Raw genomic sequence first — 27,556 nt, 5'->3', positions numbered from 1 at the left:
AAAATGATTTACAAAAGCTTTTGTAAATATTTAGTTATTTAAATTTTTGTGCATTGCATAATTATTTAAATTGAGCATTTACACGAACCATATATTTAGCGAACCCTGAAGAAATATTACAGTTCCGATAATTCAAGTCTGGTATTTTTTATTTGTCATATCACTCCCTCACCTCAACGTTTCAGCCACATCCCATCTACCACTTTATACCATGCCCTTTCTCCCCATCAACTGCAACAAAGCCATACTTCCAAGTACAAGCAATAGTGCCTACTCCATGCTTTTACACAATACATGTATGCCAATCTATATTCCATTTATCACAATTTTACAAATAATTCATAAGTTTTCTCTCGCAAGAAAGAACCCCAAGAATTTCATCAGCTGGCTGATCCGAGCTTCCATCATCCATCAAACTAACAACAGGATCTTTCATAAAAGGTTTCATCTTCAACTCATTTAGTACGTCAATTTCCTTAAAGCCTCAACCGAGCTAGGACAGAGAAACATTCTCATAAATTCACCCCATCATTTACAGAAGTGCATACATGATACATGCATATATATATATATATCTATATATATATATATATATATATACATGATGGCAGATCATAAAGTTCATGTTTTTAAACGAGCTATTTCGATTTCAAGAAAACTAATTTTGTTGCAAAGAAGATAGAAGAAGTAGAATTTTTGAAGTTGATTTCTTTTTCGGTCTCTGTTTTGAGCTGGTGGTGTTGTCTGAGTCGAGTCGGGTCTGGTGTAAGCTGCTGTCGAATCGAGTCGGCGGTGAGGGTGGCGACCGTGGCACCGCCGCGGTTGCCGGAGCTCGGTGAGGGTGGCTTCTGAGAGGACAGGGTCTGGCTGGAGAAGAGAGAGAGGTTGTTGTGTTGAGCTAGTCGAGAGGGAGAGATAGAGGGCGGCGATGGTAGCGGCAGGAAGCTGCTGCCGTCGGCCAAGGTTGAGCAAGGGAGGCTAGGGCACGGTGGCGGCGAGGAGTCGTCATCGTCGCCTGAAATTGGAGAGGGGGCGCGGCGGCAGTGGCTTCTCGCTGCTGACTCACCGGAGTTCCAGAGAGGAATCGCGGCGGCGCGATTTGGTGAGGAAGAGGGAGATGGTGATGGCTGTCGCCGGAAATTTTGAGAGAGGAGGCGGCGGCGGCATATTTCAGTGTGTGTGTGCTGTCGTGAGAGAGAGAGAGAAATAGGGGGGGATGTTTAAGGAGCGAGCGGCCGGCGGTCGGCGACTCTACCGCCGTCGGAGAAGGAAGAAGGGGGGAAGGGTGCTGCTGCGCCGCTGAGGTGTGAGTATGTGTGTGTGTTTGTGTGTGTGAGTCGTGTGCGTGTGTGCGTGTGTTTGAGAAGAAGGGAAGGAGGAAAAAGAATTTAGGGCTAGAGTGATGGGTTTGAGTATGGGCTTGAGTCTTTGGGCCAAGTCAGTATTGGGCTGGGTTTTAGCTATTAATTTGGTTGGGCCACATTCATTTATTTAAGTCTGGGCTGCCCTTACTTAATCAATTGGGTCATTTTGCTTTTAATATTTGGGCTGTGAATTTCATAAGGAAAATGGGCCTTCATTTAATTATTTTAGGGTTGATGCATGATAATTATGATATTATTATGTGCATATATTGAACGTAATTACTTATTATATGAATAAGCATGAAACGAATTTGCATATGCATTTCTACAAATAAAATTATTCATGATTTAAATTGGTTTTCATTAAATCCATTTATTTAAGAAAATCGAGTAAGGATATTGTTGGTGTCCTTAACTCAATAATTTAGTTTTCAATTATTTATTTACTAAATTTTGGAAATACGGCGTGATGAATCAAGTATGTTTAGTACATCCACTAAGACTTTAAGTTAGCTTCACGAGACCTATTAAGAATAGAATTTCTTGTAGGCTTTATGAACCAAGGGAACTAGCGCTGTTTTTCCAAGACGAGTTTATGTGATTATGATCTTCAGGCTTTGCCTAACCAGGTGGGCTTACTTTCCAAATGTATAAAGTATGATTGAGTTATTAAGCTCTAAATGTTTCAATGAAATGCAAATTGTTTATTCAATTAAATGCAAACTGTTTATCCAATAAAATATTTTGTGCACTTTGCTCTGTTTAAGGCTCGCAAAGTTAATCAATTGAGGTTCTCTTATGACCTAACACGTTGTCTGAGAATCGTGTACACATGCTTGTTGACCTGGTGGGTTGATCTCCATCGGGCACTGGCCAGAGGCGTTATAAGGGTGCTCGACGGGATGTGTTCCGGAGCATGTATCATGTAAGGCCTGCCTGGGTAGCGTCCCGAGGTCAATTCAACTTGTCTGAGTTACGTCCTCAGGGCAAGTGCAATGGGAGAAATGGATCCGTCGGTGGTTAAAAGGTCCGGGATCACAGCGAGTAACGAAAATGGAGTGTGACATGTGCGCACAAATGAAAAATGTTTTAACATGCTTAGAAGTTCTTTCAATTTAAAACCTTCTAAGTTATGTCAAGTATAATTGGATAAACTGTATTTACGAAAATATGAAATGTTTCAGAAAATGCATGCCCACTGAGTACATTAGTACTTAGCCCAAATATACTTTCAAATGTTTTCAGGTTGGCTGGCTGATGTTGACGGGAGTGAGCTGAGGCTAGGGTTCAACTTCCTTTTAAGACTTCCGCTGTAGCAGTAGATAATATTTGGTCTTTTGTTTTCCCAACTTAAGATCTTCATGTTAAATTTCAAATGATATACCTGATCGAGTTTAGACTCTTCACTACTAAATTTATGCTAATGAATGTTGGTTGTCAGAAGCATGAAACAAAACTTGTGATCCAAAGGGGCATAGCCCGACTTTCTATCCTATTTCGGTTTTTAACAAGGATTTTCCCTTGTTTATTTCTATGAATTATTCACACCTCGATTATATTTATTCATTCAAGAATTGGGGTGTGACACATTCGCTGTTAAAATTAATGCACTAAAAAAATTTAAAAAAAATGCTCCCTTCACGATTCGAACCCAGGTTCTATATTCATCCAACAAGATGATGCATCCACCATAGATCTTTATGATCGAATGGCTGAAAATGGTTCTCCGTTCTTTTTTGAACCTCTCCCTATATATATATCTATATCTATATATATATGAAACACCAGTTTTTGTTTCCGCCAATTTTTCTCTTTCCTTCCACTATGCATTTTTCACATTTTCTCTCTCCTCTCTGTATCACACGTTTTTTTCACTATTTTTTTCATACAATTTCTCTCTCTTCTACTCTCTCTTTCATACTTTAGTGATTTTCTTAAAAAAAATTAAATTGATATATGGAAAGATATTCTATATGTATCTTAAATTAAAGATAATGATAAGATCTTTAATTTGGTATAAAAATCATAAAATATGAATTTGAAACAAATAAGTTATTGTAATTAAAAAATTTATGGTAATTATTTTTCTCTCTCCTATTTCTTTTTCTCTATTCTTTTATATTTTTATCTCTTCCTTTTTTTGCACTATTATTATTGTTGTTATTAATATTATATGGAAATTATTTTATTGTAATTTAATAATTGTTGTTATTATATATTTTTTCTCTCTCTCTCTCTTTACTACAAAATTTATCTCTTATCTTTCATCTTTTGATAAAAAAATTAATTTAGAATGAATAAGTTATGAATATTTAAAGTTTTAAAATATTAGTATTTTGTTCTTTCCTCTCTACTTTAATGAGTGTTAATTTTCTCTTTAATGACAAGTTTACTTTTTTCTATTATATTTTTTTTTTGTATTTTTAGATAAAAATAAGTAAATATCATGTGTTTGTGTTTACATATATTTTTTTAATTATAATAGTTTAAATGTAATAGAGGTGAATGAATATATATTGGTTCATTTTATAACTCTTTTTTTAAAATAATTTTTTTGTATTAATTTTAATTTAACTTTGTAGATGAAATTAGTATATATATTAAAAAATATAATTTTAAATTATTTTTTTTTTATATTTGTGAATTATTTATTTATTATGATGCATCATACTTTATAATTATAATAAAATATAATGCTAATTTTCATTATCAAATGATTATTAATTATTTAATAACTATAATTGTCATTACACTTTATACAAGGTTGAAAATTTACGTTTTCAAATCCAAAATTTTATTGAGTAATTGATGTCGTTTAATTTCGATACTCGCCATGCATCGCGCGGGAGATCGTTCTAGTATATATGACATACCACAACTTAGTCGATATACATAGTATGACTATGAAGTAATAAACATGTATAAGAAAATAAAATAAAGTAACATATGTATCATTGCAGTTGAATATTCGTCCAATTGCTGGCCATAAGGAAAATAAATCTAACAATTTTTGGAGTTCTTCATAAGCATGCCAATGAAAAGGAATTAGACCTTAAGAAATATGTCCACCACCACTTGGAAAGCTCCAATCGAAGTAGTTACTCGTATGAAGATGATGTGCTTACACTACAAAAAAACGCCGAAATACCGGCGGAATTATCGGCGGCGGATCTCCCACTGGTAATTACCGGCGGCCCAACGACGACAAACAATGCGGGTCGTTTTTTTATATTTACCGGCGGCGACAATGCCGCCGGTAATTACCGGCGAATTGCCGCTGGTATTTATAAAATACTTTAATTTAAGTTTAATTTTAACTATATATACTCATTACCGGCGGCAACGCCGTCGGTAATTAGCGGCGGCAAAATGCCGCCGGTAATTGTGAAATTAAATTAAGCCCAAATCCCCTTTTCACGCACGCAACCCTTTCCCCTCCCCCCTGCCCCTGCCCCCCGCTCCCTGCCGCACCTCCACCCCAAGTCGCCGCCTCGCCCCACCCCCAGCCGTCGCCGCTGCCGCCGTCAAGCCACCGCCGCCGGCCAGCCACCCCTGCAGGTCTTATTTCTCTCTCTCTCTCTTTCTCTTTCTCTTTCTCTTTCTCTCTCACTTTCACATCTCATTTTCTTTCTTTAACATCTCAGTTCAACGACGTCGCTGCCGCCATCGCCACCGCTCCGCCGCCGACCACTACCGTACGCTCTCGTTCTCGCTATTTTATTTATTTATTAATTATTTTGTTAGATTAAAATTAATGTTAATTAGATTAATTTTAATTAATTTATAATATGTGAAGTTAGATTAATTTTAATTTTTTTTTACTATTATTTTGTTAGAATCTAATTAATGTTAATTTGATTAATTTTAATTTATTTATAATATGTGAAGTATGATTAGTTTTAATTAGTTAGATTAATTTTAAATTTATTTTTACAATCTAATTAATAATTTGTTGGAGTTTGATTAATTTTAAATTAAAGTTTGATTAATTATAAAGCATGATTAATTTTAAGTATGAATTTGTTAGAATTTATTTATGTTAAATAATTTTGTTAAATGAAGTATGATTAATTGAAGTATGCTAGTATGTGTTTATCATGAAATGATATGATATTATATATTGTGGGATAGATTTAATCAATTTCTTAAGGATCTTCTCCATTTGGGATATAAATTGATTATTTCTTAAGGATCTTCTCCCAACAAATGATTGTTTTAAATTTAATTACTTTGTTTTTTTATTGCTTTTTATGTATTGTATTATTGCTTCGACATTGGGGGGCCGGGTAGACCTAGTATAGGCTTAGTAAATTAGGACCACTATGGTCACTATAGCTGCTGGTAGAGTCAAGCACTTGGTAGTTAGGATAGTGGGGTTATGCTGTCGAAATTTTGTTTGATTCAAGTAATTTATGATCTTTTATTTATTTTTTTCAATTAGAATTTGCAAGAATGAGTGATAATCGCATGTGGATGTACGCGAGATACAATGATCGTTCTGCATTTGAAACGGGGCTGGAGAATTTCCTTGATTATGCGATAAATCAAACGGCGTATACAGATGGAGTAGGTAACATTAGGTGCCCGTGTAAGAAGTGTAACAATGAAGCATTTTTACGAGTTCGATCCGTAATTAACAGCATCTCATGGATACCATCTCGATATATTATAAGGTTATGAATATATGATTTTGTATATTGAATTAGACTTTAAATGAATTAATAGGTAATATATATATCAATAATACGAGTGTTCTGTACTGGTGACCATTCGAAAGGAACTTCAAAGTTAAGCGTGCTTGACTTAGAGCACAACTAAGATGGGTGATCGACTGGGAAGTTCGTCTAACTTATGAAATAAATAAATAAATAATAAATAAAATTAATTAATTAATTAATTAAATTTCAAAAACAATTACCGGCGGCACCATGCTGCCGGTAATTAGCGGCGGCGTTTTGCCGCCGGTAATGAAATAGTCTCCGGCAGGAAAACACCGCCGCCGTCCGGTGAAGATTGCCGGCGGCAAAAACGCCGCCGGTGATTACCGGCGGCAAGGTGCCGCCGGTAGTTCTCCGCCGTTCATCGACGCACTATAACGGCGGTAATACCCGCCGTGTTTTTTTGCCGCCGGTAATTGTGTTATCGACAAGAAATTTACCGACGGCGTGTCGCCGCCGATATTTGTTTTGCTGGCGGCCGCCCTATAATTACCGACGGCAATCGCCGCCGGTAATCACATGTTTTTTTGTAGTGTTAGTGCAATGACAACATTAAAAGAACTCAAATGAACTCATGAAGTAACGGCAACAGAACCCAAACAACAATGATGACTAAGGACGGATGACGATTGATCTCAAGCTCTTATTTTGATGTAAAAAAATCCTCCGCAAAGGAAAAATACCGCTCAATTAAAATCTTAATTATAACATAAATGAAGCAGAAAATCAAAGGAATTGTTTGAAGATGAGAATTTCTTTTCTCAATGATTATTGTGTCTATAATTAATTTTCATATATATATATATGGTAATATCAATAATTGACTATTCTAAAAATTTGTCTTCAATTTTTAAAAAAGAAAGAAGACATTATATTTTTCTACACTGTATCATTTTGAATTAGGAGAAGTTTTAAATCTAATAATTACCCGGGCAACGTTTCAATAATGTCTTTATTGCAGTTTTTGCATATTGCAGTCTCATCATTTTCATATGAATGAAATCCTTCACATTCCCTTGATTCCACAACTTCCACGCCTGAACCCAACTCAACAAGTGGAGTGAAGAGCAGAGTAAAATCAAACACGAACCTCGGCTTACATATCCGTAAAGAGAGTTCTTTGTTGTAGAAGCTCGTGTCCTCTCCCGCTAGCTTATGATCTCTAGCACATCTACTCCGAAGCTAAAAACATCAGATTTTTCAAAAAATTGCGTATTCTGGAGCCATATTAATTAGACATATTTTTGGTGGGAGGAGGGACTACTTGAATTCAATTGCTCTCATTTTATACTTATACACACAATGTAGCTACATATACTTCAACTTTACCAGTGTTGGCTTCGTCTAGAACACATTGCTATATATTCTCAGCCTCGAATTTCACTTCATGGCAGTGGCGGAGTTGCGAGGGACATGAGTGATGACGAATTAGTTAAATAACATGAAAAATTATGAAATAAGATAATATTGCTATACATACACATACCATCAATTCTAAAAACATTAGAATCACAATAAGTAGTTTCATATATGCATGCTCTCACACCTGCATGCATTACAACGAACATCCTTCTTAATTTCTTCAACAATCAACACCAAATTAATGCAGATATATTAAAAACACACACACACACACACTAAAAAAACACTCAAAAAGAAAAAGAAAAAGACACATAATTAAGAAAAGTCAATTAATGGTTGTTGATGAAGTGTATTATCCCTTGAAACAGTTTGTTAGTCTCCTCCGCCACTTTGGGGTTGCAATCGACGGCGATCTTGTTGAGGTAGAAGCTATGGCCGACGTCGTGGCTGGTCAACAGCTCCACCTCTTTACCAGCCTTCTTCATCGCCTCATAGAACTCCAACTCCCTATCTCTCACCAAATCGTGATCCGCCATGCAGTATAGATACGGCGGCAGCTTCAGCGTCTCCAGCGGCGCCGCCGCCTCCCCCATCGGGCACGTGATCGGGTGCTCCTTCGTCGCCCCCTCCGGCAGCGCCATCGCGAACAGCTTGTCCATCATCTCCGGCGTCAGGAACGGCGTCTCCGCCTTCTCCATCTCCGACTTGCTCCGCTGCGTGCGGCAGAAATCCGTGTGGATCGGCACCGCGCCGGCCAGCTTCAGCGGGCTCAGGTCCTCGTCGCCAGCACGCGCCGCCACCTGGTGGACTATGTTGCCGCCGGAGCTGTCGCCGATCAGGAACACCCTGCCGAAGTCGGCGGCGCCGTCGAGCCAGGGGTGCCCGGCCCCGCCCCGGGCGACGGAGCTCAGCCACACGAGGGCGGCGAAGCCATCGTCGCACGCGGCGGGGAGGCGGTGCTCGGGGGCCTGGCGGAGGTAGGGCGACACCACGATGGCGCGTGCCTCACGCGAGAGGCGCGTGTAGACGGTGTAGTACATGTGCCAGTCGGCGTCGCTGAGGCAGAAGCCGCCGCCGTGGAAGTGGACGAGGACGGGGAGTTTTTTGGGGTCGGCGTCTCGTCTTTCGGGGGAGTAGATACGGATTTTGAGGCCGGCGTCGGTGGTGGCGTCGGCGACGGCGACGCCGTCTATGAAGTCGTCGTGCGGCGGAACCGGGTCCATCATGAACTTGACCTCGGGCGGTCCGGTCCAGGTCCGGTCCACCGAGCCATCGTCGAACACTCTGAGCCAACCGGAAACTCTTTCGACCACTTTCTTTTCTTGCGACATTGCAAATTCAGTTTTCGAAGCTTAGATAGTGAAGAAATTTGGTGTTTTTTTTTTGGCTAGAGGCTGTGATCCACAATTTATAGGAGATTATGACTTGAGATATACGACGATAATGTTCGTTGTATTTTTGTACTATTATATTAATATTGTATTATTGTTAAAATATATTTCATTCTTATAATCTTTTTGTTATTTTAGTCTATTTACTGTTTTATTTCTTTTTGATCATCTGTTCACAAAAATTTGTCACTTCTATTCATATTTATAAGGTCACACGGTTCCATTTAAATTAAAAATGAAACTCTTATTTCACTCACAATTTCATTTATATTTTATTAAAATCTATGTCATTCGTAATATGACAATTTATGTTTCTATTTTAGTACACATACTCTTATATTATCAATTTCATTCACACTCAATATTTAAAAAAAAAAAAATCTATTTGGCAAATCAAAATCATTTACTAATTAATTGTTTAGCAACTCAACTTTGTTTTTTCTACATTTTATATATATTTTCTAATTATTTATTAAAATTTATATCTTTGAATAGCTGAATTACATCAAATTTTTGGTAAATAATGTATTTTACTTGAGAATTCAAATTTAGTGTATGAAACTTATAGTGACATAAGAGCATGTGATTATTATATTAGTAATGTGAATCAGCACTTAATTAAGAATGTAGTCTCACATGACACATGATTTCGAAAGTAAGACTAATCTACAGCTTATACAAATAAATCCACGTCATTAGCTAAGCTTATTGTATTGGATTGGGAAACCAACTTCTTGTGGGTCTGGATAAATGAAAAAAACTGTTTGAGTTCGTTATATGTATGAAAAAAATGTGAAGTGGAATTAATAAAGGATGATTCTATTAATATGTTAAATACTAGCCGCTCCGTCCACCAAATGATTATTCATATTGTTTTTTTGATTCGTTCACCAAATAAATATTCACTTTTATTTTTGATAAGTATAGTACCCCGTACAGCTCATTCATAATAAAAGTACGTGAAACTCTTATTTCATTCACACACTCTTAATCAATTTCTTAAATACTATGTGTTTTTCCTAAATAGGTACTCATTTGATGGACGAAGAGAGTACAACATATGTAATTTATTACTCCCTCTATTCATATAAATTATACTCCCTCCGTCCCCAAAATAAGTTCCTCTTTGGGGACGGCACGGATTTTAAAAAAAAAGTGATAAAGTGTATTGATAGTGGAGAAAAATATGTTATAATTAGTATTGAGAGTGGTAAAAAGATGAAAAAGTGTTATAATTAGTATTGGGAGTGGTGAAAAAGTGAAAAGTAAGAATAAATAAAGTATTATTAGTGGTGAGGTAGTTGTCCAAAAATGGAAAGAAAGAAAGTGGAACTTATTTGGGGGACGTCCCAAAAAGGAAAAAGATGAACTTATTTCAAGGACGGAGGGAGTAGTGCAATTTCAAGGGAATGAGTTTAATTAATAATTAATAGTCATAAGATGTGTATAAAATATAGAAGAGATCCCATCAAAATTGAGTGAAGAAAAAAATCTACTGAAGATGATATGTTGTTCCCAAGGGGACACCAAGCAGTGCGACTTCTTGTCTACGAACAATGAGGTCTAGAGTTCGAACCCCACTGCTCCGCCTCCCCCATACCCCCAATAAAAAAAAACAAAAAACTAAAGATGATATGTTAGATTATTGAATATTTTGTAAATATTGAGTATGGATGAAGTTTAAAATATACTAGAAGATAACTTTAGAAAAAGATAAAATTATATTTTTTTTTGAATGAAGGAAAGTAATAATAAAATTATAATTTTTATGATGTATTGTAAAACTAGTGACTTCACATAGGAAAATGAATTTGCAAATTTTATATGCTTATTTGTTAACATTGTACAACATTCTTTTATTGTTGTAATCGGAAGGAAGAGATTCGATATGAGAAGTGAAAATGGAGAAGGGGTGATTCAATCTATGTTCTCAATTTCTTAATCATTTAATTTGGGATCATAAAAACTTGGGTACAATCGGGTGTATCGTATAATCGGATTGATCGGCACCCGTAATAATGTTATTTATATGGTTCGGATCAGGATACGTGTTCAAATTAGAATAGGTCTAAATACGGGTGCAATCCGATTATACGGTATACTCGATTGTATACAAGACCACCTCATTAAGGATTGAGAAAAGACTTTACAATAAGGAGATGTTTACTTTAAACACTACAAAAAAACGCATGTTTACCGGCCAGAATTACCGGCGGCCTAGCGACAGCGGAGGAAACGACATGTGTTGTTTAAAATAGCGGCAAAAATATCGGCGGCAAGGGTGCCGCCGGTGATCACCGGCGGCAGTACCGCCGATAAACAAGAACGCCGCCGCTAATATATATATATATATATATTAATATTACCGGCGGCATGAGCCGCCGCTGATTAGCGACGAGACTCGACACCACCACTAAAATTGATGCGGGTCGGCTACATGTCGTTGCTAATTTTTATGCCCAATCGAGCAGTGCCCTAGCCAGCAGCACACAATTTCGCCTCTCTCCAACCCCCTCTCGCCTTCGCCGCTCGCCGCCGTCGCCGTCCGCCCTGTCCAGGTAAGCTCCCACCCTTCCTTTTGTGTGTGTGTGTCTCTCTCTCTCTCTCTCTCTCTCTCTCTCTCATTTTAGCTCTGCTCCCGCCGCGCCACCGCTCCCGCCCACAGCTTCCACTCCGCTGCCGACCACTACCGTACGTTCTCGCTATTTTATTTAATTTATTCACTATTGTTTTTGTTAGATTAAAATTGATTTATTTTAGATTAATTTAAGCATGAATTTGTTCACTATTTGTTTTAATTAATTTATTTAAGTATGAATTTATTCACTACCGTACTTGATTGATTGATTTAATTTATTCACTATTGTTTTAATTTAAGTGTGAATTTGTTAGATTAATTTATTTATTTTAGATAATTTTGTTAGATTAAGTAAATTTTAAGTAAATTAATTTGTTGAATAAGTATATTGATAAATGTTTAAGTATATTAGTATGTGTTTAGGATGAAATGATATGCTACTATATATATTGTGGGATAGATTTAATCAAATTTTTAAGGATCTTCTCCCTTTGGGATAGAAATTGATTATTTCTTAAGGATCTTCTCCCAACAAATGATTGTTTTTAATTTTATTTTTTATTACTTATTTTGTATTGTATTGCTTGAACAATTGGGAAGCGGATAGACCTAGTAAATTAGAACCACTATGGACCTATGGTTAACATAGCTGCTGGTAGAGTCGAGAACTTGGTAGTTAGGATAGTGGAGTTATGCTGCCGAAATTTCGTTTGATTTAATTAATTTATGAAACAGGTAACATGTCTATTCGTAGAGATTTCCATATGTTTGCTCGGCGAGAGGATGGGCAGCAAACTGATCAGACATCTTCAGGGTCCGGGCCGCACATTTCTACGACTCCTGAGGGTTCCACTCCCTCCCCAGGCCTCTTCTAGTTCACAGGCTACAAGGCCCAGAGGCCGATCAATTGCCAAGATTAGGAGTGATTGGCCTAGGGGCGACAGAGGGAGGTATATCTTTATGAGGATGGATACTTGGTAAGTATTTTAATTTAAATAATATATCTCGTACAACAAATAATTTCTTATATTATTTTTACATATTGGAATATATCCACAATGAGTTGAAGGAGCCACTGGGCATCTCAACCAACTGCTCCGTAGCATTTAAGAGGATTCAGAACTCAGGCAGGTCTCTTGGAAGTTGACTCCGCAAACGGTGAAGGACACGTACTTTGAGGAATTCAAGGTAATTGAATTTCTAGTACAACAAAATTTATCATTATATATTGTTAAAATGTTATATATTAAATTAACCACTTTTTTCAACATAAATAATATGTTTGGGATCCTTAGGATGAGCGTGGTTGATAAATGCCCGCAAAAGGTACAGTGACAACATGTGCGATTTGAAGAGTCGCCTCAGGCAGAAGACCGAGGCAGGGGAGATGATGGATAGACCCGTGGGCATGAGTGACGATTTCTGGACTGGGCCCAAGGAATATTGGGCGCGAGAGGATGTTCGGGCGGTTTTTCGGCGAGCGCGTGCGAACCGGATGTCTGAGCTCGATGGACCCGGTACAAGGATCAGCAAGCACGTTAGAGGGTCTCAGTCCACTCGTATCCTGCACCAGAGTCTGGTTAGTAATTATCAATTAAGTTCTTAAGTAATATATATATATATATATATATATATATATATATATAGAGAGAGAGAGAGAGAGAGAGAGAGAGAGAGAAGGGTTCAACAGAGAAGCTAAATATTGTGGAGAATAGAGAATTCGTAAAATAAAAACGAACAGATCTATAATTTTAATGAACAGATCAATGTACCGCATGAACAACAATTTGCCCCGGGTTCGAATCCTGCTGGTGGCGAGTTTTTCTATATTTTTACTAAATACGTCTGTTCATTACTTATGTTGATCTGTTCGTAAAATATATAGATTTGTTCGTTCTCTCGAAAAAGATAATTCTCTGTTGAACTCAACCCTATATATATATACCTATATAGTGTGTGGTTCTAGAGAGAACTACATTATTTGTGAGAACGTGAGAACCATCAAATCTAATGCATTCACTGTAAAAATTAATGCATTCGCTGTTAAAATTAATGCACTCAAAAAAATAAAAAAATTGCTCCCTTCAGGATTTGAACCCAGGATCTGCATTCATCCAACAAGATGATGCATCCACCGTAGATCTTGATGATCGAATGGCTGAAAATGGTTCTCCGTTCTTTTTTTATTTAGTGGTTCTTTCTTGAACTAATCAAATCTTTTATTTATGCTCAAATCTCTCCCTCACTGTTCCGTCCCTATCTCCAAACTCACGCTCTCTCTCTCTCTCCCACACGTTCGTAGAAAATACTAATGAACATACTAATGTTCGTTGATATGTTCGTAGAAAAATAAACGAACATACTCTGGTGGGTCCGGCGAGCGGCTACCATCGTCCGATCAACATTACTGGCGGCGGTAGCGCCGCCGCTAATCAACGGCGGTCAATGCCGCCGGTAAAACTTCGGCAAAACTCCGGCGATATACGACGACTTTCAACGGTGGCGGCGTCGCCGTTATTTACCGGTGGCCGTCATTTGCCGCCGGTATACGTATCACCGATGAGCAAAATACCAGCGACACCTCGCCGCTGGTGATTTGTATACCGGTGGGAATCCGATGTTTACCGGCTGCAATTGCCGTCGGTATTTAGCGATTTTTTTGTATTGAGAGAATTAGTCTTGATAGATAAAAATAGTAATATTATTCTTTATTTATTGGGTTAATTGCATAAAAATACCTGACCTTTTTCCAAAATTTGGTTTTTTGACAAACTTTTTAATTGTAGCAAAAATTTTAGCTACGTTTCAATTTATTGCAATATCCGTCCCGCGTATATTTTCGGCCAAATCCATGCTGAGGTGGACCTCCGTAAAGCTTAGGTGGCATGTCGTGCCGGGTAATGAAACATTGTCGTCTCAAATCCATTGCAATAAATTGAAACGTAGCTAAAATAAATTGGCCGAAAATGAATGGATTTGGCCGGAAATATACGCGGGACGGACATTGCAATAAATTGAAACGTAGCTAAAAATTTTGCTACGATTAAAAAGTTTGTCAAAAAACTAAATTTTGGGAAAAGGTCAGGTATTTTGATGCAATTAACCCTTATTTATTTAGATAGATTAAAACTTTCAAGTATCCACTATATAAAGAAAAAAAGAGATAAAAGGAGCATACGAATAATCCTAAAATTTTATGATAATTGCAAAATTGCCACCGTATCAATAATACTTTGATTTTATTTTATTTATAAATTTTCACCGATTTCAAATTGAATATTAACTTTTTAATATAATATAGATTGATATTACATCTTGGCACATCCAAATATTAAATACAATCTCTATAAATAAAGATTTATAGAGGTTTAGGATTCAAGCGCCATCACCCTCCGGTCTTAAAACAATTAAATAAATTGTAATTAAGAATTTACAATCACTACCCAAGTCCTCTAGCTTAGTGCTATCCTATTTCTCACCTTTATAAGGATGAGTTTCATGGATGCGAATCTCAATTCTGTATTCCTTTAACTAAAAAATAAATTAAATCGCAAGACTGTGGTTAAGTAATGAAAAATGAAGGTAATCAATCATTCACATCGATCATCATCTTATCTTACTTCACTTAAGGGAATAAAAAACTAAACCTAAAACGTACAAATAAGATTATCAACCCAAACCAACCCTGTTTATAAAACATAAAATATGAAATATAATCAAAGACAACTACTATAATCCAACCCTTTTTTTTTTTTTAATCCTGTCTTAATCAGTCCTAAAAAAATAAATGGAAGTCTTTCGCACTTGTGTCCCTTTTCGATTTTGACGTTTCGTGATACAAAATATTTGGGAAATATAAGTAAAGATCAATGTGATTTGAAAGAGAGTTAACGTCTTGTTTGGAACATATATTAAATTGATCGAGATTCGAGAAATTCATCAACTTAAGCCTTAACAGTTAATTTTGTTTTGGCAACGAGACCAAGCTAAAGTGGTGAAGCTGAAGTATTAAAAAATTCTCATTTGTGAGAGGTCATGATTTTAATCCTGCCAGCATACAGATAGTGTGTGTAGATGTCTCGCCTGCATGCAAGTTGTTTATTTGATTATATATTAAATTAGATATCTCTTATCATTCTTAAAAAAAAAGTTAATTAATTTTATTAGATACCGCTTAATAATTTTATTTTATTTAAAAAAAACAGTTAATTTTGTTTTATTTCGGCTTTTTAAGCCTTAAGGCTTTGGATCAATAACTTCAGCTAGATTTTATTGCTTTATCGATGGTCACGTCACGTTAATGTACGTGTTCGAAATATTTTATGCTGATCGATGGAAGTAATATCTTATTTCATTTTATTAATTGATATATGTACGTAGTAACAATATATGTAATTGAATCCATCGATAAAATTATTAGGCAGCTGATGTTACATGATAAATATAAGAACGTAAATATCATTTGCTAGCTAATAGCCCAATTTGCTTTTTTATTCTCGTATTAATTTGTGGCAGAGAAAGGGCCATTAAATAGTAAAAATACCCACAAGAGGGTGGAATTTCTAAATTAGTTCAAATTATTTAGGGATGAGCAAAATATTCAAAACTGAAGAATTTAATAAATGGTCTTTGGTACAATTGAATTGATCTGCACCCAGACCCTGACCCGCATCCTAACCAAAATCATATAAATAACACTATTCAATTATACAAATGACACTGCATATAATTGACACTATTCTGTTATACAAATGACGCTGCGTATAAATGACACTATAATATTAAAAATGACATTGTGTATAATTGACATTATTCATACATATAAATGATATTTTATGTAATTGACACTATAAGATTGTAAGTGATATTATAGTATTTTAAATGCCACTATAAAATTTAAAATGACATTATAACATTTTAAATGTTACAATGTCATTTATATAACTAAATAGTATCATTTATAGATATTGTCATTTGTATAATCGAATAATATTATTTATACGATTTGAATCAAGATGTAAATTTGAATCAAAGTATATATTAAAATCTAGGGTTAAAGTACATATCGGCTCCTGAACTCCACACCCCTAGAGCGTTCCGCTCCCCACACTCGGCCCATGCCCAAATAACTCCCCACAGCCTATAAAAAATATACACTTAAGCCCACCCGTTTGACGGCCCGCAAACGCCGTTTTCTTAAAAAAATTAAATTTTAATTTTGGCGTGGGGAGCCCACCTTCCAGCACCAGTGATTGTTTTGCAAGACTTGTTTCAGAGGCTCACGTTCGCCACTAGCTGTGTATTGATCGCCGACTACGATCCCGGGTGCCTATCTCCAGATCTCCCCCACGTTCCTTTCGCGGAAGCCATGGATGCTGCCGAAGAGTCCATCTTCATGCGGCATGTTCTGCCGGAGAGGGTCTGGAAACTTTAGGTGGTTCAGAGTCGGATCGGAGAGGAAGTTGATGCGAGCTCGGAAGATCCTGGACGGCGTAATAGGGAATCTCATCGCCTTGAAACGGAATAACGAAGGTGAAGATTTGTTGTCGTCTTATATGAATATGAACCAAGATTCGAGATTCTTGAGAGACACTGTGCTGAATCTAATGATAGCGGGGCGTGATACCACGAGCTCTGCGCTGACGTGGCTCATGTGGCTCGTCTCCATGCATTTGGAGGTGGAAGAAAAGATGAGGGACGAGGTGATCAGCTCGGCGGGGGGGGCAGAGGGACGCGGGTTTTTGGCGTTGATGAGGTGAAGAAAATGGTGTACATTCACGGCGCGGTGTTGGAAGCGTTGAGGTATAACCTCAACCCACTCCGTTCCAACACAAGGAGGCGTTGGAATCGGATATTCTTCCGAGCGGGCATTTGGTGGGGCCGGATGTGAAGCTGATGTTTTCATTGTTTGCGATGGCGAGGATGGAATCGATATGGGTGGAGGATTGTTTGGAGTTTAGGCTGGAGAGATGGATCTCCGCCGCCAGCGCCATCAGGCACACGGGTGGGCCCCTCAAGCAAAAATTTTATTTTTTTTAAGAAAACGACGTCTGTGGGCCGTCAAACGGGTGGGCTCAAGTGTATATTTTTTATGGGCTATGGGGAGTTATTTGGACCTGGGCCGAGTGTGGGGAGCGGAACGCTCTAGGGGTGTGGAGTTCAGAGGTCGATATGTACTTTAACCCTAAAATCTAAATACAGATCAACTTAATTGTACCGTACATACGATTGTATCAAAATCCAAACTTTTGTGATAATTGAATCGGGTCAAGCCAAAATAGTGAAATACTCCCTCCGTCCATGAAAGAACTTCCTATGAGGGAGTGGCACGGATTTTAAGAAAAAATATTGTTGAGTGTATTGAAAGTGGATAAAAGGTAGTTGAGTGTTTTGAGAGTGGTGAAAAGGTGTTATAATTAATATTGGGAGTTGTAAAAAGTAAAAAGTAAGAGGATTAGAGCACCCGCAACGCGGGTACTCGAGTGGGTACTCGAGGAGAGGGAGGCGGTCGAGGAGGGCGATGCGGGGGGGAGCTCCTCGAGGAGTACCCGAGTTATCGGGTATGCTCGATAGGGGGGAATGGATGGCGCGTGCATTTAAAAAAAAAAAGGAAAAATTGGAAAATTCGAATTTTATTCGAATTTTGACTGCACCTCCTCGATTTTTATGTATTTTTTTTAATGTTTTAAGTAATTTTAAATTTATGTTTAATCCAGTATTTAACTATTACAAAAATATGCTATTTAAATTATGCAATAAAATTTAAATGAAAAACATAAAATCAAAACTAATATTATCAAGTAGGCTATCAAGGAACCCCAATGCAGCACTACCTATTCAATAACACAAACACTATCAAGTAGGCTATCAAGGAACCCCCAATGCGGATGCTCTTATAAGTGATGGAGTATAGTCCAAAAATAGGTAGGAAGTTCTTTTGTGGACGTCCCAAAAAAGAAAGATAGAAAGTTTTTTCGTGGACGAAGGGAGTACTATATAATTCGATTTTTCGGTAAAAGTTTAATTAATTGATGTAGACTTGTGGTTTGGTCACTTAAAAGCCCGACATAAGCCGAAAAGGTCGAAAATACTATCTACCCCACATTCCACTTATTATTCTCACTCGTCGTTATACACATTTTGCCATTTTAATTGAGTACCTTAATTATGATAAATTATTTACACTGTAAAAAGAGAAAATAAAATATGCTTTAATCGATCGTTAATTATTTTGACCACCATTATTTTTTAACAATTAAATTTTTGGTCATTAAAATTGTAACTTTTGATAGTGGATCCACCGCTTAAAAATAATTTAAAATCACTTAGTAATTGGAGTGAGCTTATTACAGAATAAAGATATATAGTCAAATATATCCCAACCGCAGGTCCACACATCAGCAAAGCATTTTTCTTTTTTTTTTGAATTAATCAGTAAAGCATATTTTATTTTCTCTTTTTACAGTGTAAATAACTTATCATAATTAAGATACTCAATTAAAATGGCAAAATGTGTATCACGAGTGACACTAATAAGTGGGATGTGGGGTGGATAGTAATCCGTTGACTGTTTCGAAAATTCACGATCCAAAATTCGATCGGTAAAATTAATGATTAAAAATTCGATTGTTTTAAATATCGATTTTCACCGTAAATTTTAATTGTTAACGCCATATTTTTAACATTGATCGTCATCTCTAAGAATTCTTATAATTGTCCTGTCGTTAGAATTTGAGGGAGAAAACAAATGATAATTTTAATAGTTGACGTAGTTATGAGGGAGTATAATAAACTAAATTAATTCTAGAAATTTACATCACTAATTAAGTTTGAAATCGTGATTATTTCATGTCAGTCATATTTATATTTGTTGATTGTAAATTTATCACAAAAAATGAGGAATAAAAAGAATTTTTTTCTTTAAATTTCGAATTTCTTTTCGATCATTTATTATAAAAGATAATTTCATCATTTTTCATCTACCTTTTCACTTTAAGGAGAGATTATTTTATACCTCTATTTTTTATTTGATAATATTATTTTTCTTTGAAGTGAAAAGGAAGAATGAGAAAAGTTGAAACTCTCTTTTATCAAAAGTAAAAGAGAAAAGAGGGAGAAATTTAAAAAGAATTTCTTGCATCTTTCATTTTGATAACCCACCCTTAAATATTAGTAATTCCTCTAATATACATGAGTAACACTAGCGTGCGAACGCCGCATGCTGCAACCACTTTAATCAAATTCGACTCTAGCACGTTTACTTTGGTATAAATTTTTCACTAAAAAATTATTGATAAAAAATATGAGAAAGTATTATATTTTTCTCTTTTTTAATCATACCTAAAGATTATATTATCCAATATTAGAGAGAAAATTAGTGAAATGGAGCTGTCCAAAAGAATATTTCATCATGCTTTGAGAAAATTTTCTATCTTAATAAACATGTAAAAATGATGAAATTATTTCACCCATTTCTCAACTGAGAGAAAAAAAAATCAAATTCTAGTTATGAATTTAAAAATCTAATACTAGTAGACTAATAAGTTTTGAATTGATAACATATCATTTAAATTATAATTAACTCTTGATTAACTTCTATTTGACTAATATATTTATAATTAAATACATATACCGTTTAGCTCCGATAATGTCTATAAATTTGCGAATATTTACACCCAGTTATGAATGATTACGCCACATTTTTTTTTAAAGAATATCTTAAAGCCTGAAACGACAAACCATAGTAAAGGAATTGAATCCGAAATGGGGCCTCCATTATCTACTAAAGGTACCAAATGTCGGAAAATTCTGCTAAAATTAATAAATATTATACTAGAATTTACTAAATTGATTTAATTAATTTTAAAAATGTAGCATCCAAGGACAATTTATAGAAACTTCTGATATTGAATGCGCTGTAGTTATCTAATAGGAACCAACAGTGAGAAACAAATAATAAAGCACAACACTTACAATCATTAGGTCGGAAATTTAATTTTTTCTAAAAATATTTGAGGTGGCCACATACATAAATTAGCTCACACTATACATTATTCTGAATCAGCTTTTGGGTTTTATGAGGCTAATGCAGAGACAATAAAAACTATGAAATTCATGAACAATGAACACAATAACATAATTTTTGGGGGTTTTAGGAGGCTAATGCAGAAAGACATTAAAAACAACTTATGGAATCCATGAACAATGAACACAATAACATAATTTAATTCTTCACTATTTCATAAATTGGTGAAAAGGGAATCCTATCTAAGATCCAACACAAGTTGCATCTCAAAACTGTTATTTACAGTGATGCAACACCATCCACCGCACGCCATGTTCACTCCGCCCCAGTTAATTTCAAACGAGGAACGATGTTCATCGCCTGGAGCTCCTGAGCCACATACAAATCCACAGCAGTGTAAGTCGGATCAAAATCACAATAATGGCTTCATAGCTCATCATATTTGCAACAGCAAAGTTTCTATCTAGTCCTACTATTATTCAGATTATGCAGAGTGAAATTTAGAAGCCTGCTTACTGCATTACACTCACAGCAAAACCAATTAGCATTATTACCTGGAATAGAAGTTTGCATGCATAGGGCATTTTCATGGTAGATATATTGTCCCCATTCTTGCACATCGAACAGATTCCGGTTTTGAACTTCTCGTGGTAATACCCCAAGAGCCCACACTTCCGGCATACCTGCATCATAATTTGACAACAGCGTAGCATAAATATTTTTAGCAGAGATTGATCATTAACAGACGAAATTCCGTATAAGCCAGAAAAATTTCACTCAACTTGAGCAATATTGTGCATTCAGATAGATTGAGTCAGCTCAAAGGCCATCGTTTGTCATCTAATTATTGATTGGTCCCGTCATGTAAAATAAAAGTAGATAACTATGAAATATAATAGTGGATTACAAAAACAAAAACTGAGTTTCAGCCTCTCAACTGATAGAATGGCACGGGTGTTAATCTAGTCCTATAAATTCAAAATATACCTAAAAAGAAGATAGTTTAATTCAAACCTAAGCATAGCTATATAATTCTTCATAGTTAGGCAGAGGTTAAGCTACAACCATGCAAACTAACATTTCCAAAAATATGCACCAATAGCAATAGAAAGAGTCAGTGTATTGTCTCCAAGTAGTATTGTTTTTAAGTGTAAAGACTCATCAGGATGAGGAAAATAGGTTAAAGAGATAATGAGATGTCATCATGTTCTCTTGTAAAACTTGAACAGAAGGTGATAGGTATGTGAAGATACAGCAGCTCTGATTCAAGCAGTTAATAACATCAGGAGATGTTTGGTAGATTATATAATCAGCAGGATAGTCGAAATACATCCCTAATTCTGGGATATACTGCACTTGAAAAGCAATTGCCTTGAGTCTTGGGAAAGCAATTTCATTTCCTTTTCATTAAGCATTCAGGATATTTAAAAACACACGCTACAAGTCCGATATTCTTCAAGTATTAGAAACTAACATTGATAAATTTATTAGATTGTTATCACATGGAATATATTTCAATAACTTTGAGAATTGAACAACATAATTAAAAAACAACTATACCACATATGGGCATAAATAGCATTGAGAAGCAAGATACGATAAACTCTGTCTTCATCATCCAAAACTGTCTTTGATATCCTTAGTGATGTCTTCATTGAAATGAAAGTTTATTTGGTGCATTCCAATAGGGCATTCCTTAATCAATTCCTAGATAAATTATCAATAAACTAACAGTCTTGTTGATAGCCATCGCCGCCCATGGATGATTTATGCACGTGGGAAGCGTGTTGTTGATTATTAATTATTTTCCTTATTTTCCCTTTCTATTATCTATCTGTTTTTGTAATACAAGTCAGGTCAGGCCAAACGTGTGCATGGGCTTAAGAGATTAGGGTTTTATTATTTACAGTTCCTCAATAAGTTAGTAGCGTGTCTTTCACCATTGTGAGTTCAAGACAGAATATCCATAGGCCTCGTTTGAGGATTCCTATTCAGTTCTATTCAATTGTTTTGGGTTGCTTTCTGCTTCCATCGCATTTCCTCTATCCGTTGTTCTATGAAAAAAGACAAATTAAATGAGATTTTATGCACTTTAACAGCCTAAGAGAGTAACTAAGGGATTGCATTTAGCACAGTATTATAAATATACATCCAATTTTGGTCAACAGTGTTCAAAGTTCAAATGACGTAAGCTTAGGTGATAGCCGCATCCACAATTAGACTAAAATATATCTTTGAATGACAGAATGCAGGGAAAGCAATAGCCAGATTAACATTCTTATGCGTAAAAGGCATGCAGGTGTTACCACATAAAACTTACCTGAACTTCAAAAGGATCACTGGTGACCATCAAGCGCTCATATATTAACATACTCGCTCCATATGCAATTAAGCAATCACGCTCCATTTCCCCCACCCGCAGGCCTGTTAAAGTTCAACAGTCAGACAATAGCATCTGCTAGAACTGATCAAAGTAAAATTATTTCTCAGACGTTCAGACCTCCATTTTTACTCTTCCCTTCTGTAGGCTGTCTAGTCAACATAACACGCGGCCCATTACCTCGAGCATGCATTTTATCTAGGACCTTTCAAAGTATTTGAAACTATAATCAGCATATTATACATAACCAAGCCTTCGATCTAGTTAAATAATACAGTCACTTAAAAGAATAGCCAGATTAAAGGTTGTATGATGCTTTTTCCCCGGAATGATGGGTGATATGGGCATCTTTGCAGAAATCCAAGGGATGCGTATAGTTTGCACTTTGCAGCAAGTATAATTTATTCTATTCAAGTCCAGACAATTCATATGTTAAAACATAATGCCAAATCGGAGCGTATCCACATTTAAAAGGAAGAGGTCTCGGGTTCAATTCACAGCAGGACTGGGCGTGACTATGCAGAAAAGAAAGAACAAGGATGGAAATGCAAGGAAGTTTAACATTTACGAAAGAAAAGAGAACCCCTAGATAATTTCAGAAGTTGACCTATTCTAGCTAAGACCCCACCCCCTCCTGTCTCTGGCTTATTTACGATATAAAAACTCTAAAAGCTTCTGTTAAAGCCAAATTCAGAACAAAAATGAAAACAAAAGCATATTAATCTTTGATTTGAGATTTGTTTGTGTAAAGAAATAATAGCATGGTCCAGAAAGGCAGAAGAAGTGTATCATTTCCTCAGGAGGTGGTTTCAAATCTATAAAAGGATTATTCTGTTCCCTAAGTTCCCTCTCTGCTTACTTCGCAGTCCCAGTAGGGTTTCATAAAACCCATCATCATCAAACAGTTTTTCTTTTCTTCCCATACATCATTCCATCACAATCAGCCGCACATTCATTCATATTTTTTTGCACACAACACCACCACACGTCTTTTTCCATTCCTTTTAGTGAAACTAGTCTGCAATTTCTCCTACTATTTCACAATTTTTCATCTGCTATCGTTAATAATTTTGGCTATGTGTACATAGAAAAGAATCACAGCCTACCATGTGTTTCAACTTTTGGTAGTAGATGGGACCCATGAAAATATATGCTTGCAGTGGCTCACCGGTGATGCCTGCAAAAGAAATATAGATTACCGACAGCAACCTTAATCTAGAAGCAAACTTCTTTTAACATTTTTGAGCATTCAGTCATGGACATAAGATAGTATCAAATGCTAACATATATGTTCACATTAATATTTCATAAACTACAGTAACAATCATTATACATGCCATGCCATGCCATGCCTTGTAAAGTATGTATTCCTCTGCTTCCGAAAAAGTTGGGAAAGTGGGATACAGTACATATATCAATTAGCATGTTCATAACTATAGGCCATGCACTGTAAAGTACGTATTCTTCTGCCTCCAAAAAAGTTGGGAAGTTGGAACTCAATACATATATTAATTAGATAAAGTCACATGAGTTGTTCATTCAGTTATGTGAACATGTACAATAGAAGTACCTGAGTAGATAAAGTCCTTCCCGTTGTAGCTAAAACCATGCTTCACAAGGGTTTCGCTGATAAATTAGAAAAGGTGAGTGAAACGAGAAATAAATGAATGAAAATGCAGATAAAATATCTTAAGATAAGTGAAAGGGAGGTCTTATATGTAAGCAACATTTTGCACCTTATAGCCTCGACTTTATCTGCGTGACCACTAGGCTCTCCAAATGCACTGCCATAGTGAAACCTACCACAAGAAACGCCAGCTTTGCTACCAAGAAGTTCTATCATCTTCCCGACAGTCATACGGCTGATGGTACACAACATAAGAATGTGGATTGTTATGGGGTTAGAGATACTGATTTTCTATCACCAAGCTATCCACAAAGAAAGATATTCACAATATATAGATGTAGGATTTAGCATCCTCCAGATATTTGCACATGCTATGGCTCTAATAGTAGACCAGTATCTCTTCTAGGATATCGTTGGATTAAAAAGAAAAAAGAATAATTCAAAAAATAATAGTTTTAAAAATGATATGCCAGGTTCCAATAGGCAAGCACTATTTTTGCACCTCGCACCTCAGGGGGCATGAAGGACACTGAAACTGGAGTGTGCCTCATGCCTTTGACGACCTTGTCCCAATTGGTAGATGCTCTTTCTAAAGTTAGTTTATTTCCCCTTGAAAGAAAAACGAAAAAAATGCATCTTAAATATTTTCACATGCCTAGAAGGACAAGAAGCCCACACAAAAGAAGTATCATACCACTTATCCACACCTCAACATTAAGAAGGCTCAACGCGTTCATTTTGGGAATAGCCCAACTTCATAGAACTCATAGCCTAGCAGAACTTTTTTTTCATTCCAATAATAACAGCACATAGGCTTACTTTTTTTTACCATCATTGCTTTTATTTGAGGATTGAGGTATACAACAAGCTCCACTTCAGCATTCGTCACACTTAAGTACAAGATATAAGAGCTCAAGAAGACAGTAATTATTACCTTGGAAATCCATGAGGATTCATGATTAAATCAGGACATACTCCGCGTTCAGAAAATGGGAAATCTTCCTGCTGAACGATGGTGCCACAAACTCCTTTTTGGCCATGACGGCTACTAAACTTGTCACCAACCTATATAAAAGAATTTCTGTTTAATGATGATCTCTGAAGACACTTGAGATTAAAAAGATAATCAGTCTGAAGCCAAACAGTTTTACTACCTCTGGTCTACGAGTATGACGGATCATAAATTTGATACATAAGTTGCTATCCCTGTCAGAGCAGAGTGCCACTCGATCCACGACAGGAGTCTCCCCTTCAGGACCTTTGTATGTTTGTTTACTCGACTTATATTGACTGATTTTACCAACATGCAAAATAAGTCTGTATGTTTCGACTGAAGAAAATCAAACCATATTGTCTGAGAGCTAAGAATGAACCTCTCCTTAAGCTTGACAGTGTTGCTGGTATTTCCCCCATTTTGTGTGTCTATGGGGGATTGCTTGTTGATATAGACATCACGGGGACGAATAATTTCTCCAGGAGCTGCTATTCCATCATCATCCAATATCTGGGCACAGAAGAATATTCAGATGCAAGGTTCCGGATGCTGATTATAGACAAATTTTAGACAATAAGATACTGTACCGGAGTGCAATTATATGAACTTAAGTCGGAAAAATATTATGAACTGCTACTGAATCAGATTATGATTAAATCAGAGGACCACCTAACATCTTAAAGATCATGTTCAGTTACCTGCTTTTAGACCACATTAACTCAGAGGACCTCTCAAATAATCTTTTCCGGGGGCTGCCAATAAACTACAGAGCATATAGCTTTAACCAACTTTCCTATTCTGCTGTTCAGTTTACAGAAGAATCATCAATTGATGTAATACCTGTGTTTGTTCAGCATCAGGTCCGTCTCTTTGGGGTCTAATAATGCGATCAGTTGTGCCGTTCCTATACCTCTGGTTAACTGCTATCATTCTGTTGACCGGAACACATTCAGAACAAATATCAGAATCGCCAACAGAAAGCACAGGAAAGACACTTTCAACTGATAAATTAAATTTAATTAAGGAAATGGGCATGTACTTTTTCATTACAATGCATCGACCAAAACCACGATCCAAGGATGATTTATTCATTACAATTGCATCCTCTATGTCATATCCACTATAGCTCATAACTGCAACACTAGCATTCTGTCCAGCTCCAAGTTTGTCATAGGAGACCTGAGAAGATATCATTAGTTATGTGCTCACTGCTTCCATATTACAAAAGGCAATAGGATCCACTAACCAGCTCAATTGTTCGTGTAGTTAGTAACGGTCGTTGTGGATAAACTAAGAGGTAGATTAAACTGTCCATCCTACACAACTGCAAAAACAAACAATCTCAAGATAGATTGGAGAAGAGATTATATATAAATCAGGAAGAGGCTCACTAAAAATGTACAGAAACTGAGTATAAAACTGAAATGTGATATCAATATTAATCAGGAATTCTAAAAAAATGGCAAGACCTAGAAATATATCTTGTTAAGCAACAGATCTTGATGAAGTGTGTATTCTTAAATGCAAATTTTCAGGATATAATTTAGAAAATTGGACTCCATGAGTCCTTAAGAACAATGGGGATTAGAAGTTTGTGGAGCTCCCAAACATTTATCTCAATTTGACAGTACAATACATGTTCAACAGACTGCCCTTTTTTCCTTGCATTAAACAAATCTGAAAATTTGTAATTGGGTGTTAGACCTAAACAATGTCAATCATATATTTATGACAAACATGTTTGTAAGTGGTTGAAAACAATATTCTACATTCTGAGCAAACAAGGAAAATGTCATAAATCTCATAGTAACTAACACTTGCCAAACATATAATTGCCATTATCACGGGATCAAAAGACCATGCAAGTGACATTATTTTTAAAATACATACTCCCTCCGTCCACGATATCGTTTCCACATTTGCCATTTCGGTCCATCTGCGATATCGTTTCCACTTCCATTTATAGAAGTAGGGTCCAGAAACTTCCATTCACAACAATAGTGGGACCCAAACTCCACTCACTATAATATCCACTACTATCTACTACTATTCACCACTTTTCTTAAAATCCGCGCCGTCCACAATGTGGAAGCGATATCGCGGACGGAGGGAGTATA

At 36.2% G+C, this 27,556-nt stretch overlaps 2 protein-coding genes and 1 pseudogene across 2 annotated transcripts in view; 1 reads left to right on the top strand and 2 right to left on the bottom strand.

Annotated features, from left to right (window-relative positions):
- Nucleotides 1-7,531: 7,531 nt before the first annotated feature.
- On the bottom strand, nt 7,532-8,883 carry LOC131022472 (probable carboxylesterase 17). The gene has a single exon (XM_057951968.1). It carries the CDS (start codon nt 8,773-8,775, stop codon nt 7,774-7,776), a length of 1,002 nt encoding a protein of 333 aa, XP_057807951.1. The 5' UTR covers nt 8,776-8,883; the 3' UTR covers nt 7,532-7,773.
- A 6,099-nt stretch (nt 8,884-14,982) lies between these two features.
- Nucleotides 14,983-17,452, top strand: LOC131022907 (alkane hydroxylase MAH1-like; annotated as a pseudogene).
- A 3,051-nt stretch (nt 17,453-20,503) lies between these two features.
- The window catches only part of LOC131022470 (DNA-directed RNA polymerase III subunit 2-like), a 19,101-nt gene continuing 12,048 nt past the window's right edge, over nt 20,504-27,556 (bottom strand). The window contains exons 26-38 of the mRNA XM_057951963.1: nt 26,686-26,763; nt 26,479-26,618; nt 26,280-26,370; nt 25,819-25,949; nt 25,600-25,735; nt 25,380-25,510; nt 24,555-24,680; nt 24,389-24,444; nt 23,925-23,995; nt 22,939-23,023; nt 22,759-22,862; nt 20,993-21,121; nt 20,504-20,807 (exon numbers count right to left, since the gene is read on the bottom strand). Coding sequence (XP_057807946.1) covers nt 20,754-20,807; nt 20,993-21,121; nt 22,759-22,862; nt 22,939-23,023; nt 23,925-23,995; nt 24,389-24,444; nt 24,555-24,680; nt 25,380-25,510; nt 25,600-25,735; nt 25,819-25,949; nt 26,280-26,370; nt 26,479-26,618; nt 26,686-26,763 — 1,332 coding nt within the window. The 3' untranslated portion in view covers nt 20,504-20,753. The remainder of the gene's footprint in view (nt 20,808-20,992; nt 21,122-22,758; nt 22,863-22,938; nt 23,024-23,924; nt 23,996-24,388; nt 24,445-24,554; nt 24,681-25,379; nt 25,511-25,599; nt 25,736-25,818; nt 25,950-26,279; nt 26,371-26,478; nt 26,619-26,685; nt 26,764-27,556) is intronic.

Source organism: Salvia miltiorrhiza, chromosome 4 (genome assembly GCF_028751815.1).
Source record: "Salvia miltiorrhiza cultivar Shanhuang (shh) chromosome 4, IMPLAD_Smil_shh, whole genome shotgun sequence".
Taxonomy (NCBI): Eukaryota; Viridiplantae; Streptophyta; class Magnoliopsida; order Lamiales; family Lamiaceae; genus Salvia; species Salvia miltiorrhiza.
The sequence above is the reverse complement of the archived record's forward strand: the minus strand, read 5'-3'. Positions and strand labels throughout refer to the sequence as shown.

Excerpts from the sequence above, each read along its gene's own strand:
- LOC131022472 (XM_057951968.1), bottom strand. The coding sequence starts at position 8,775 with ATGTCGCAAGAAAAGAAAGTGGTCGAAAGAGTTTCCGGTTGGCTCAGA.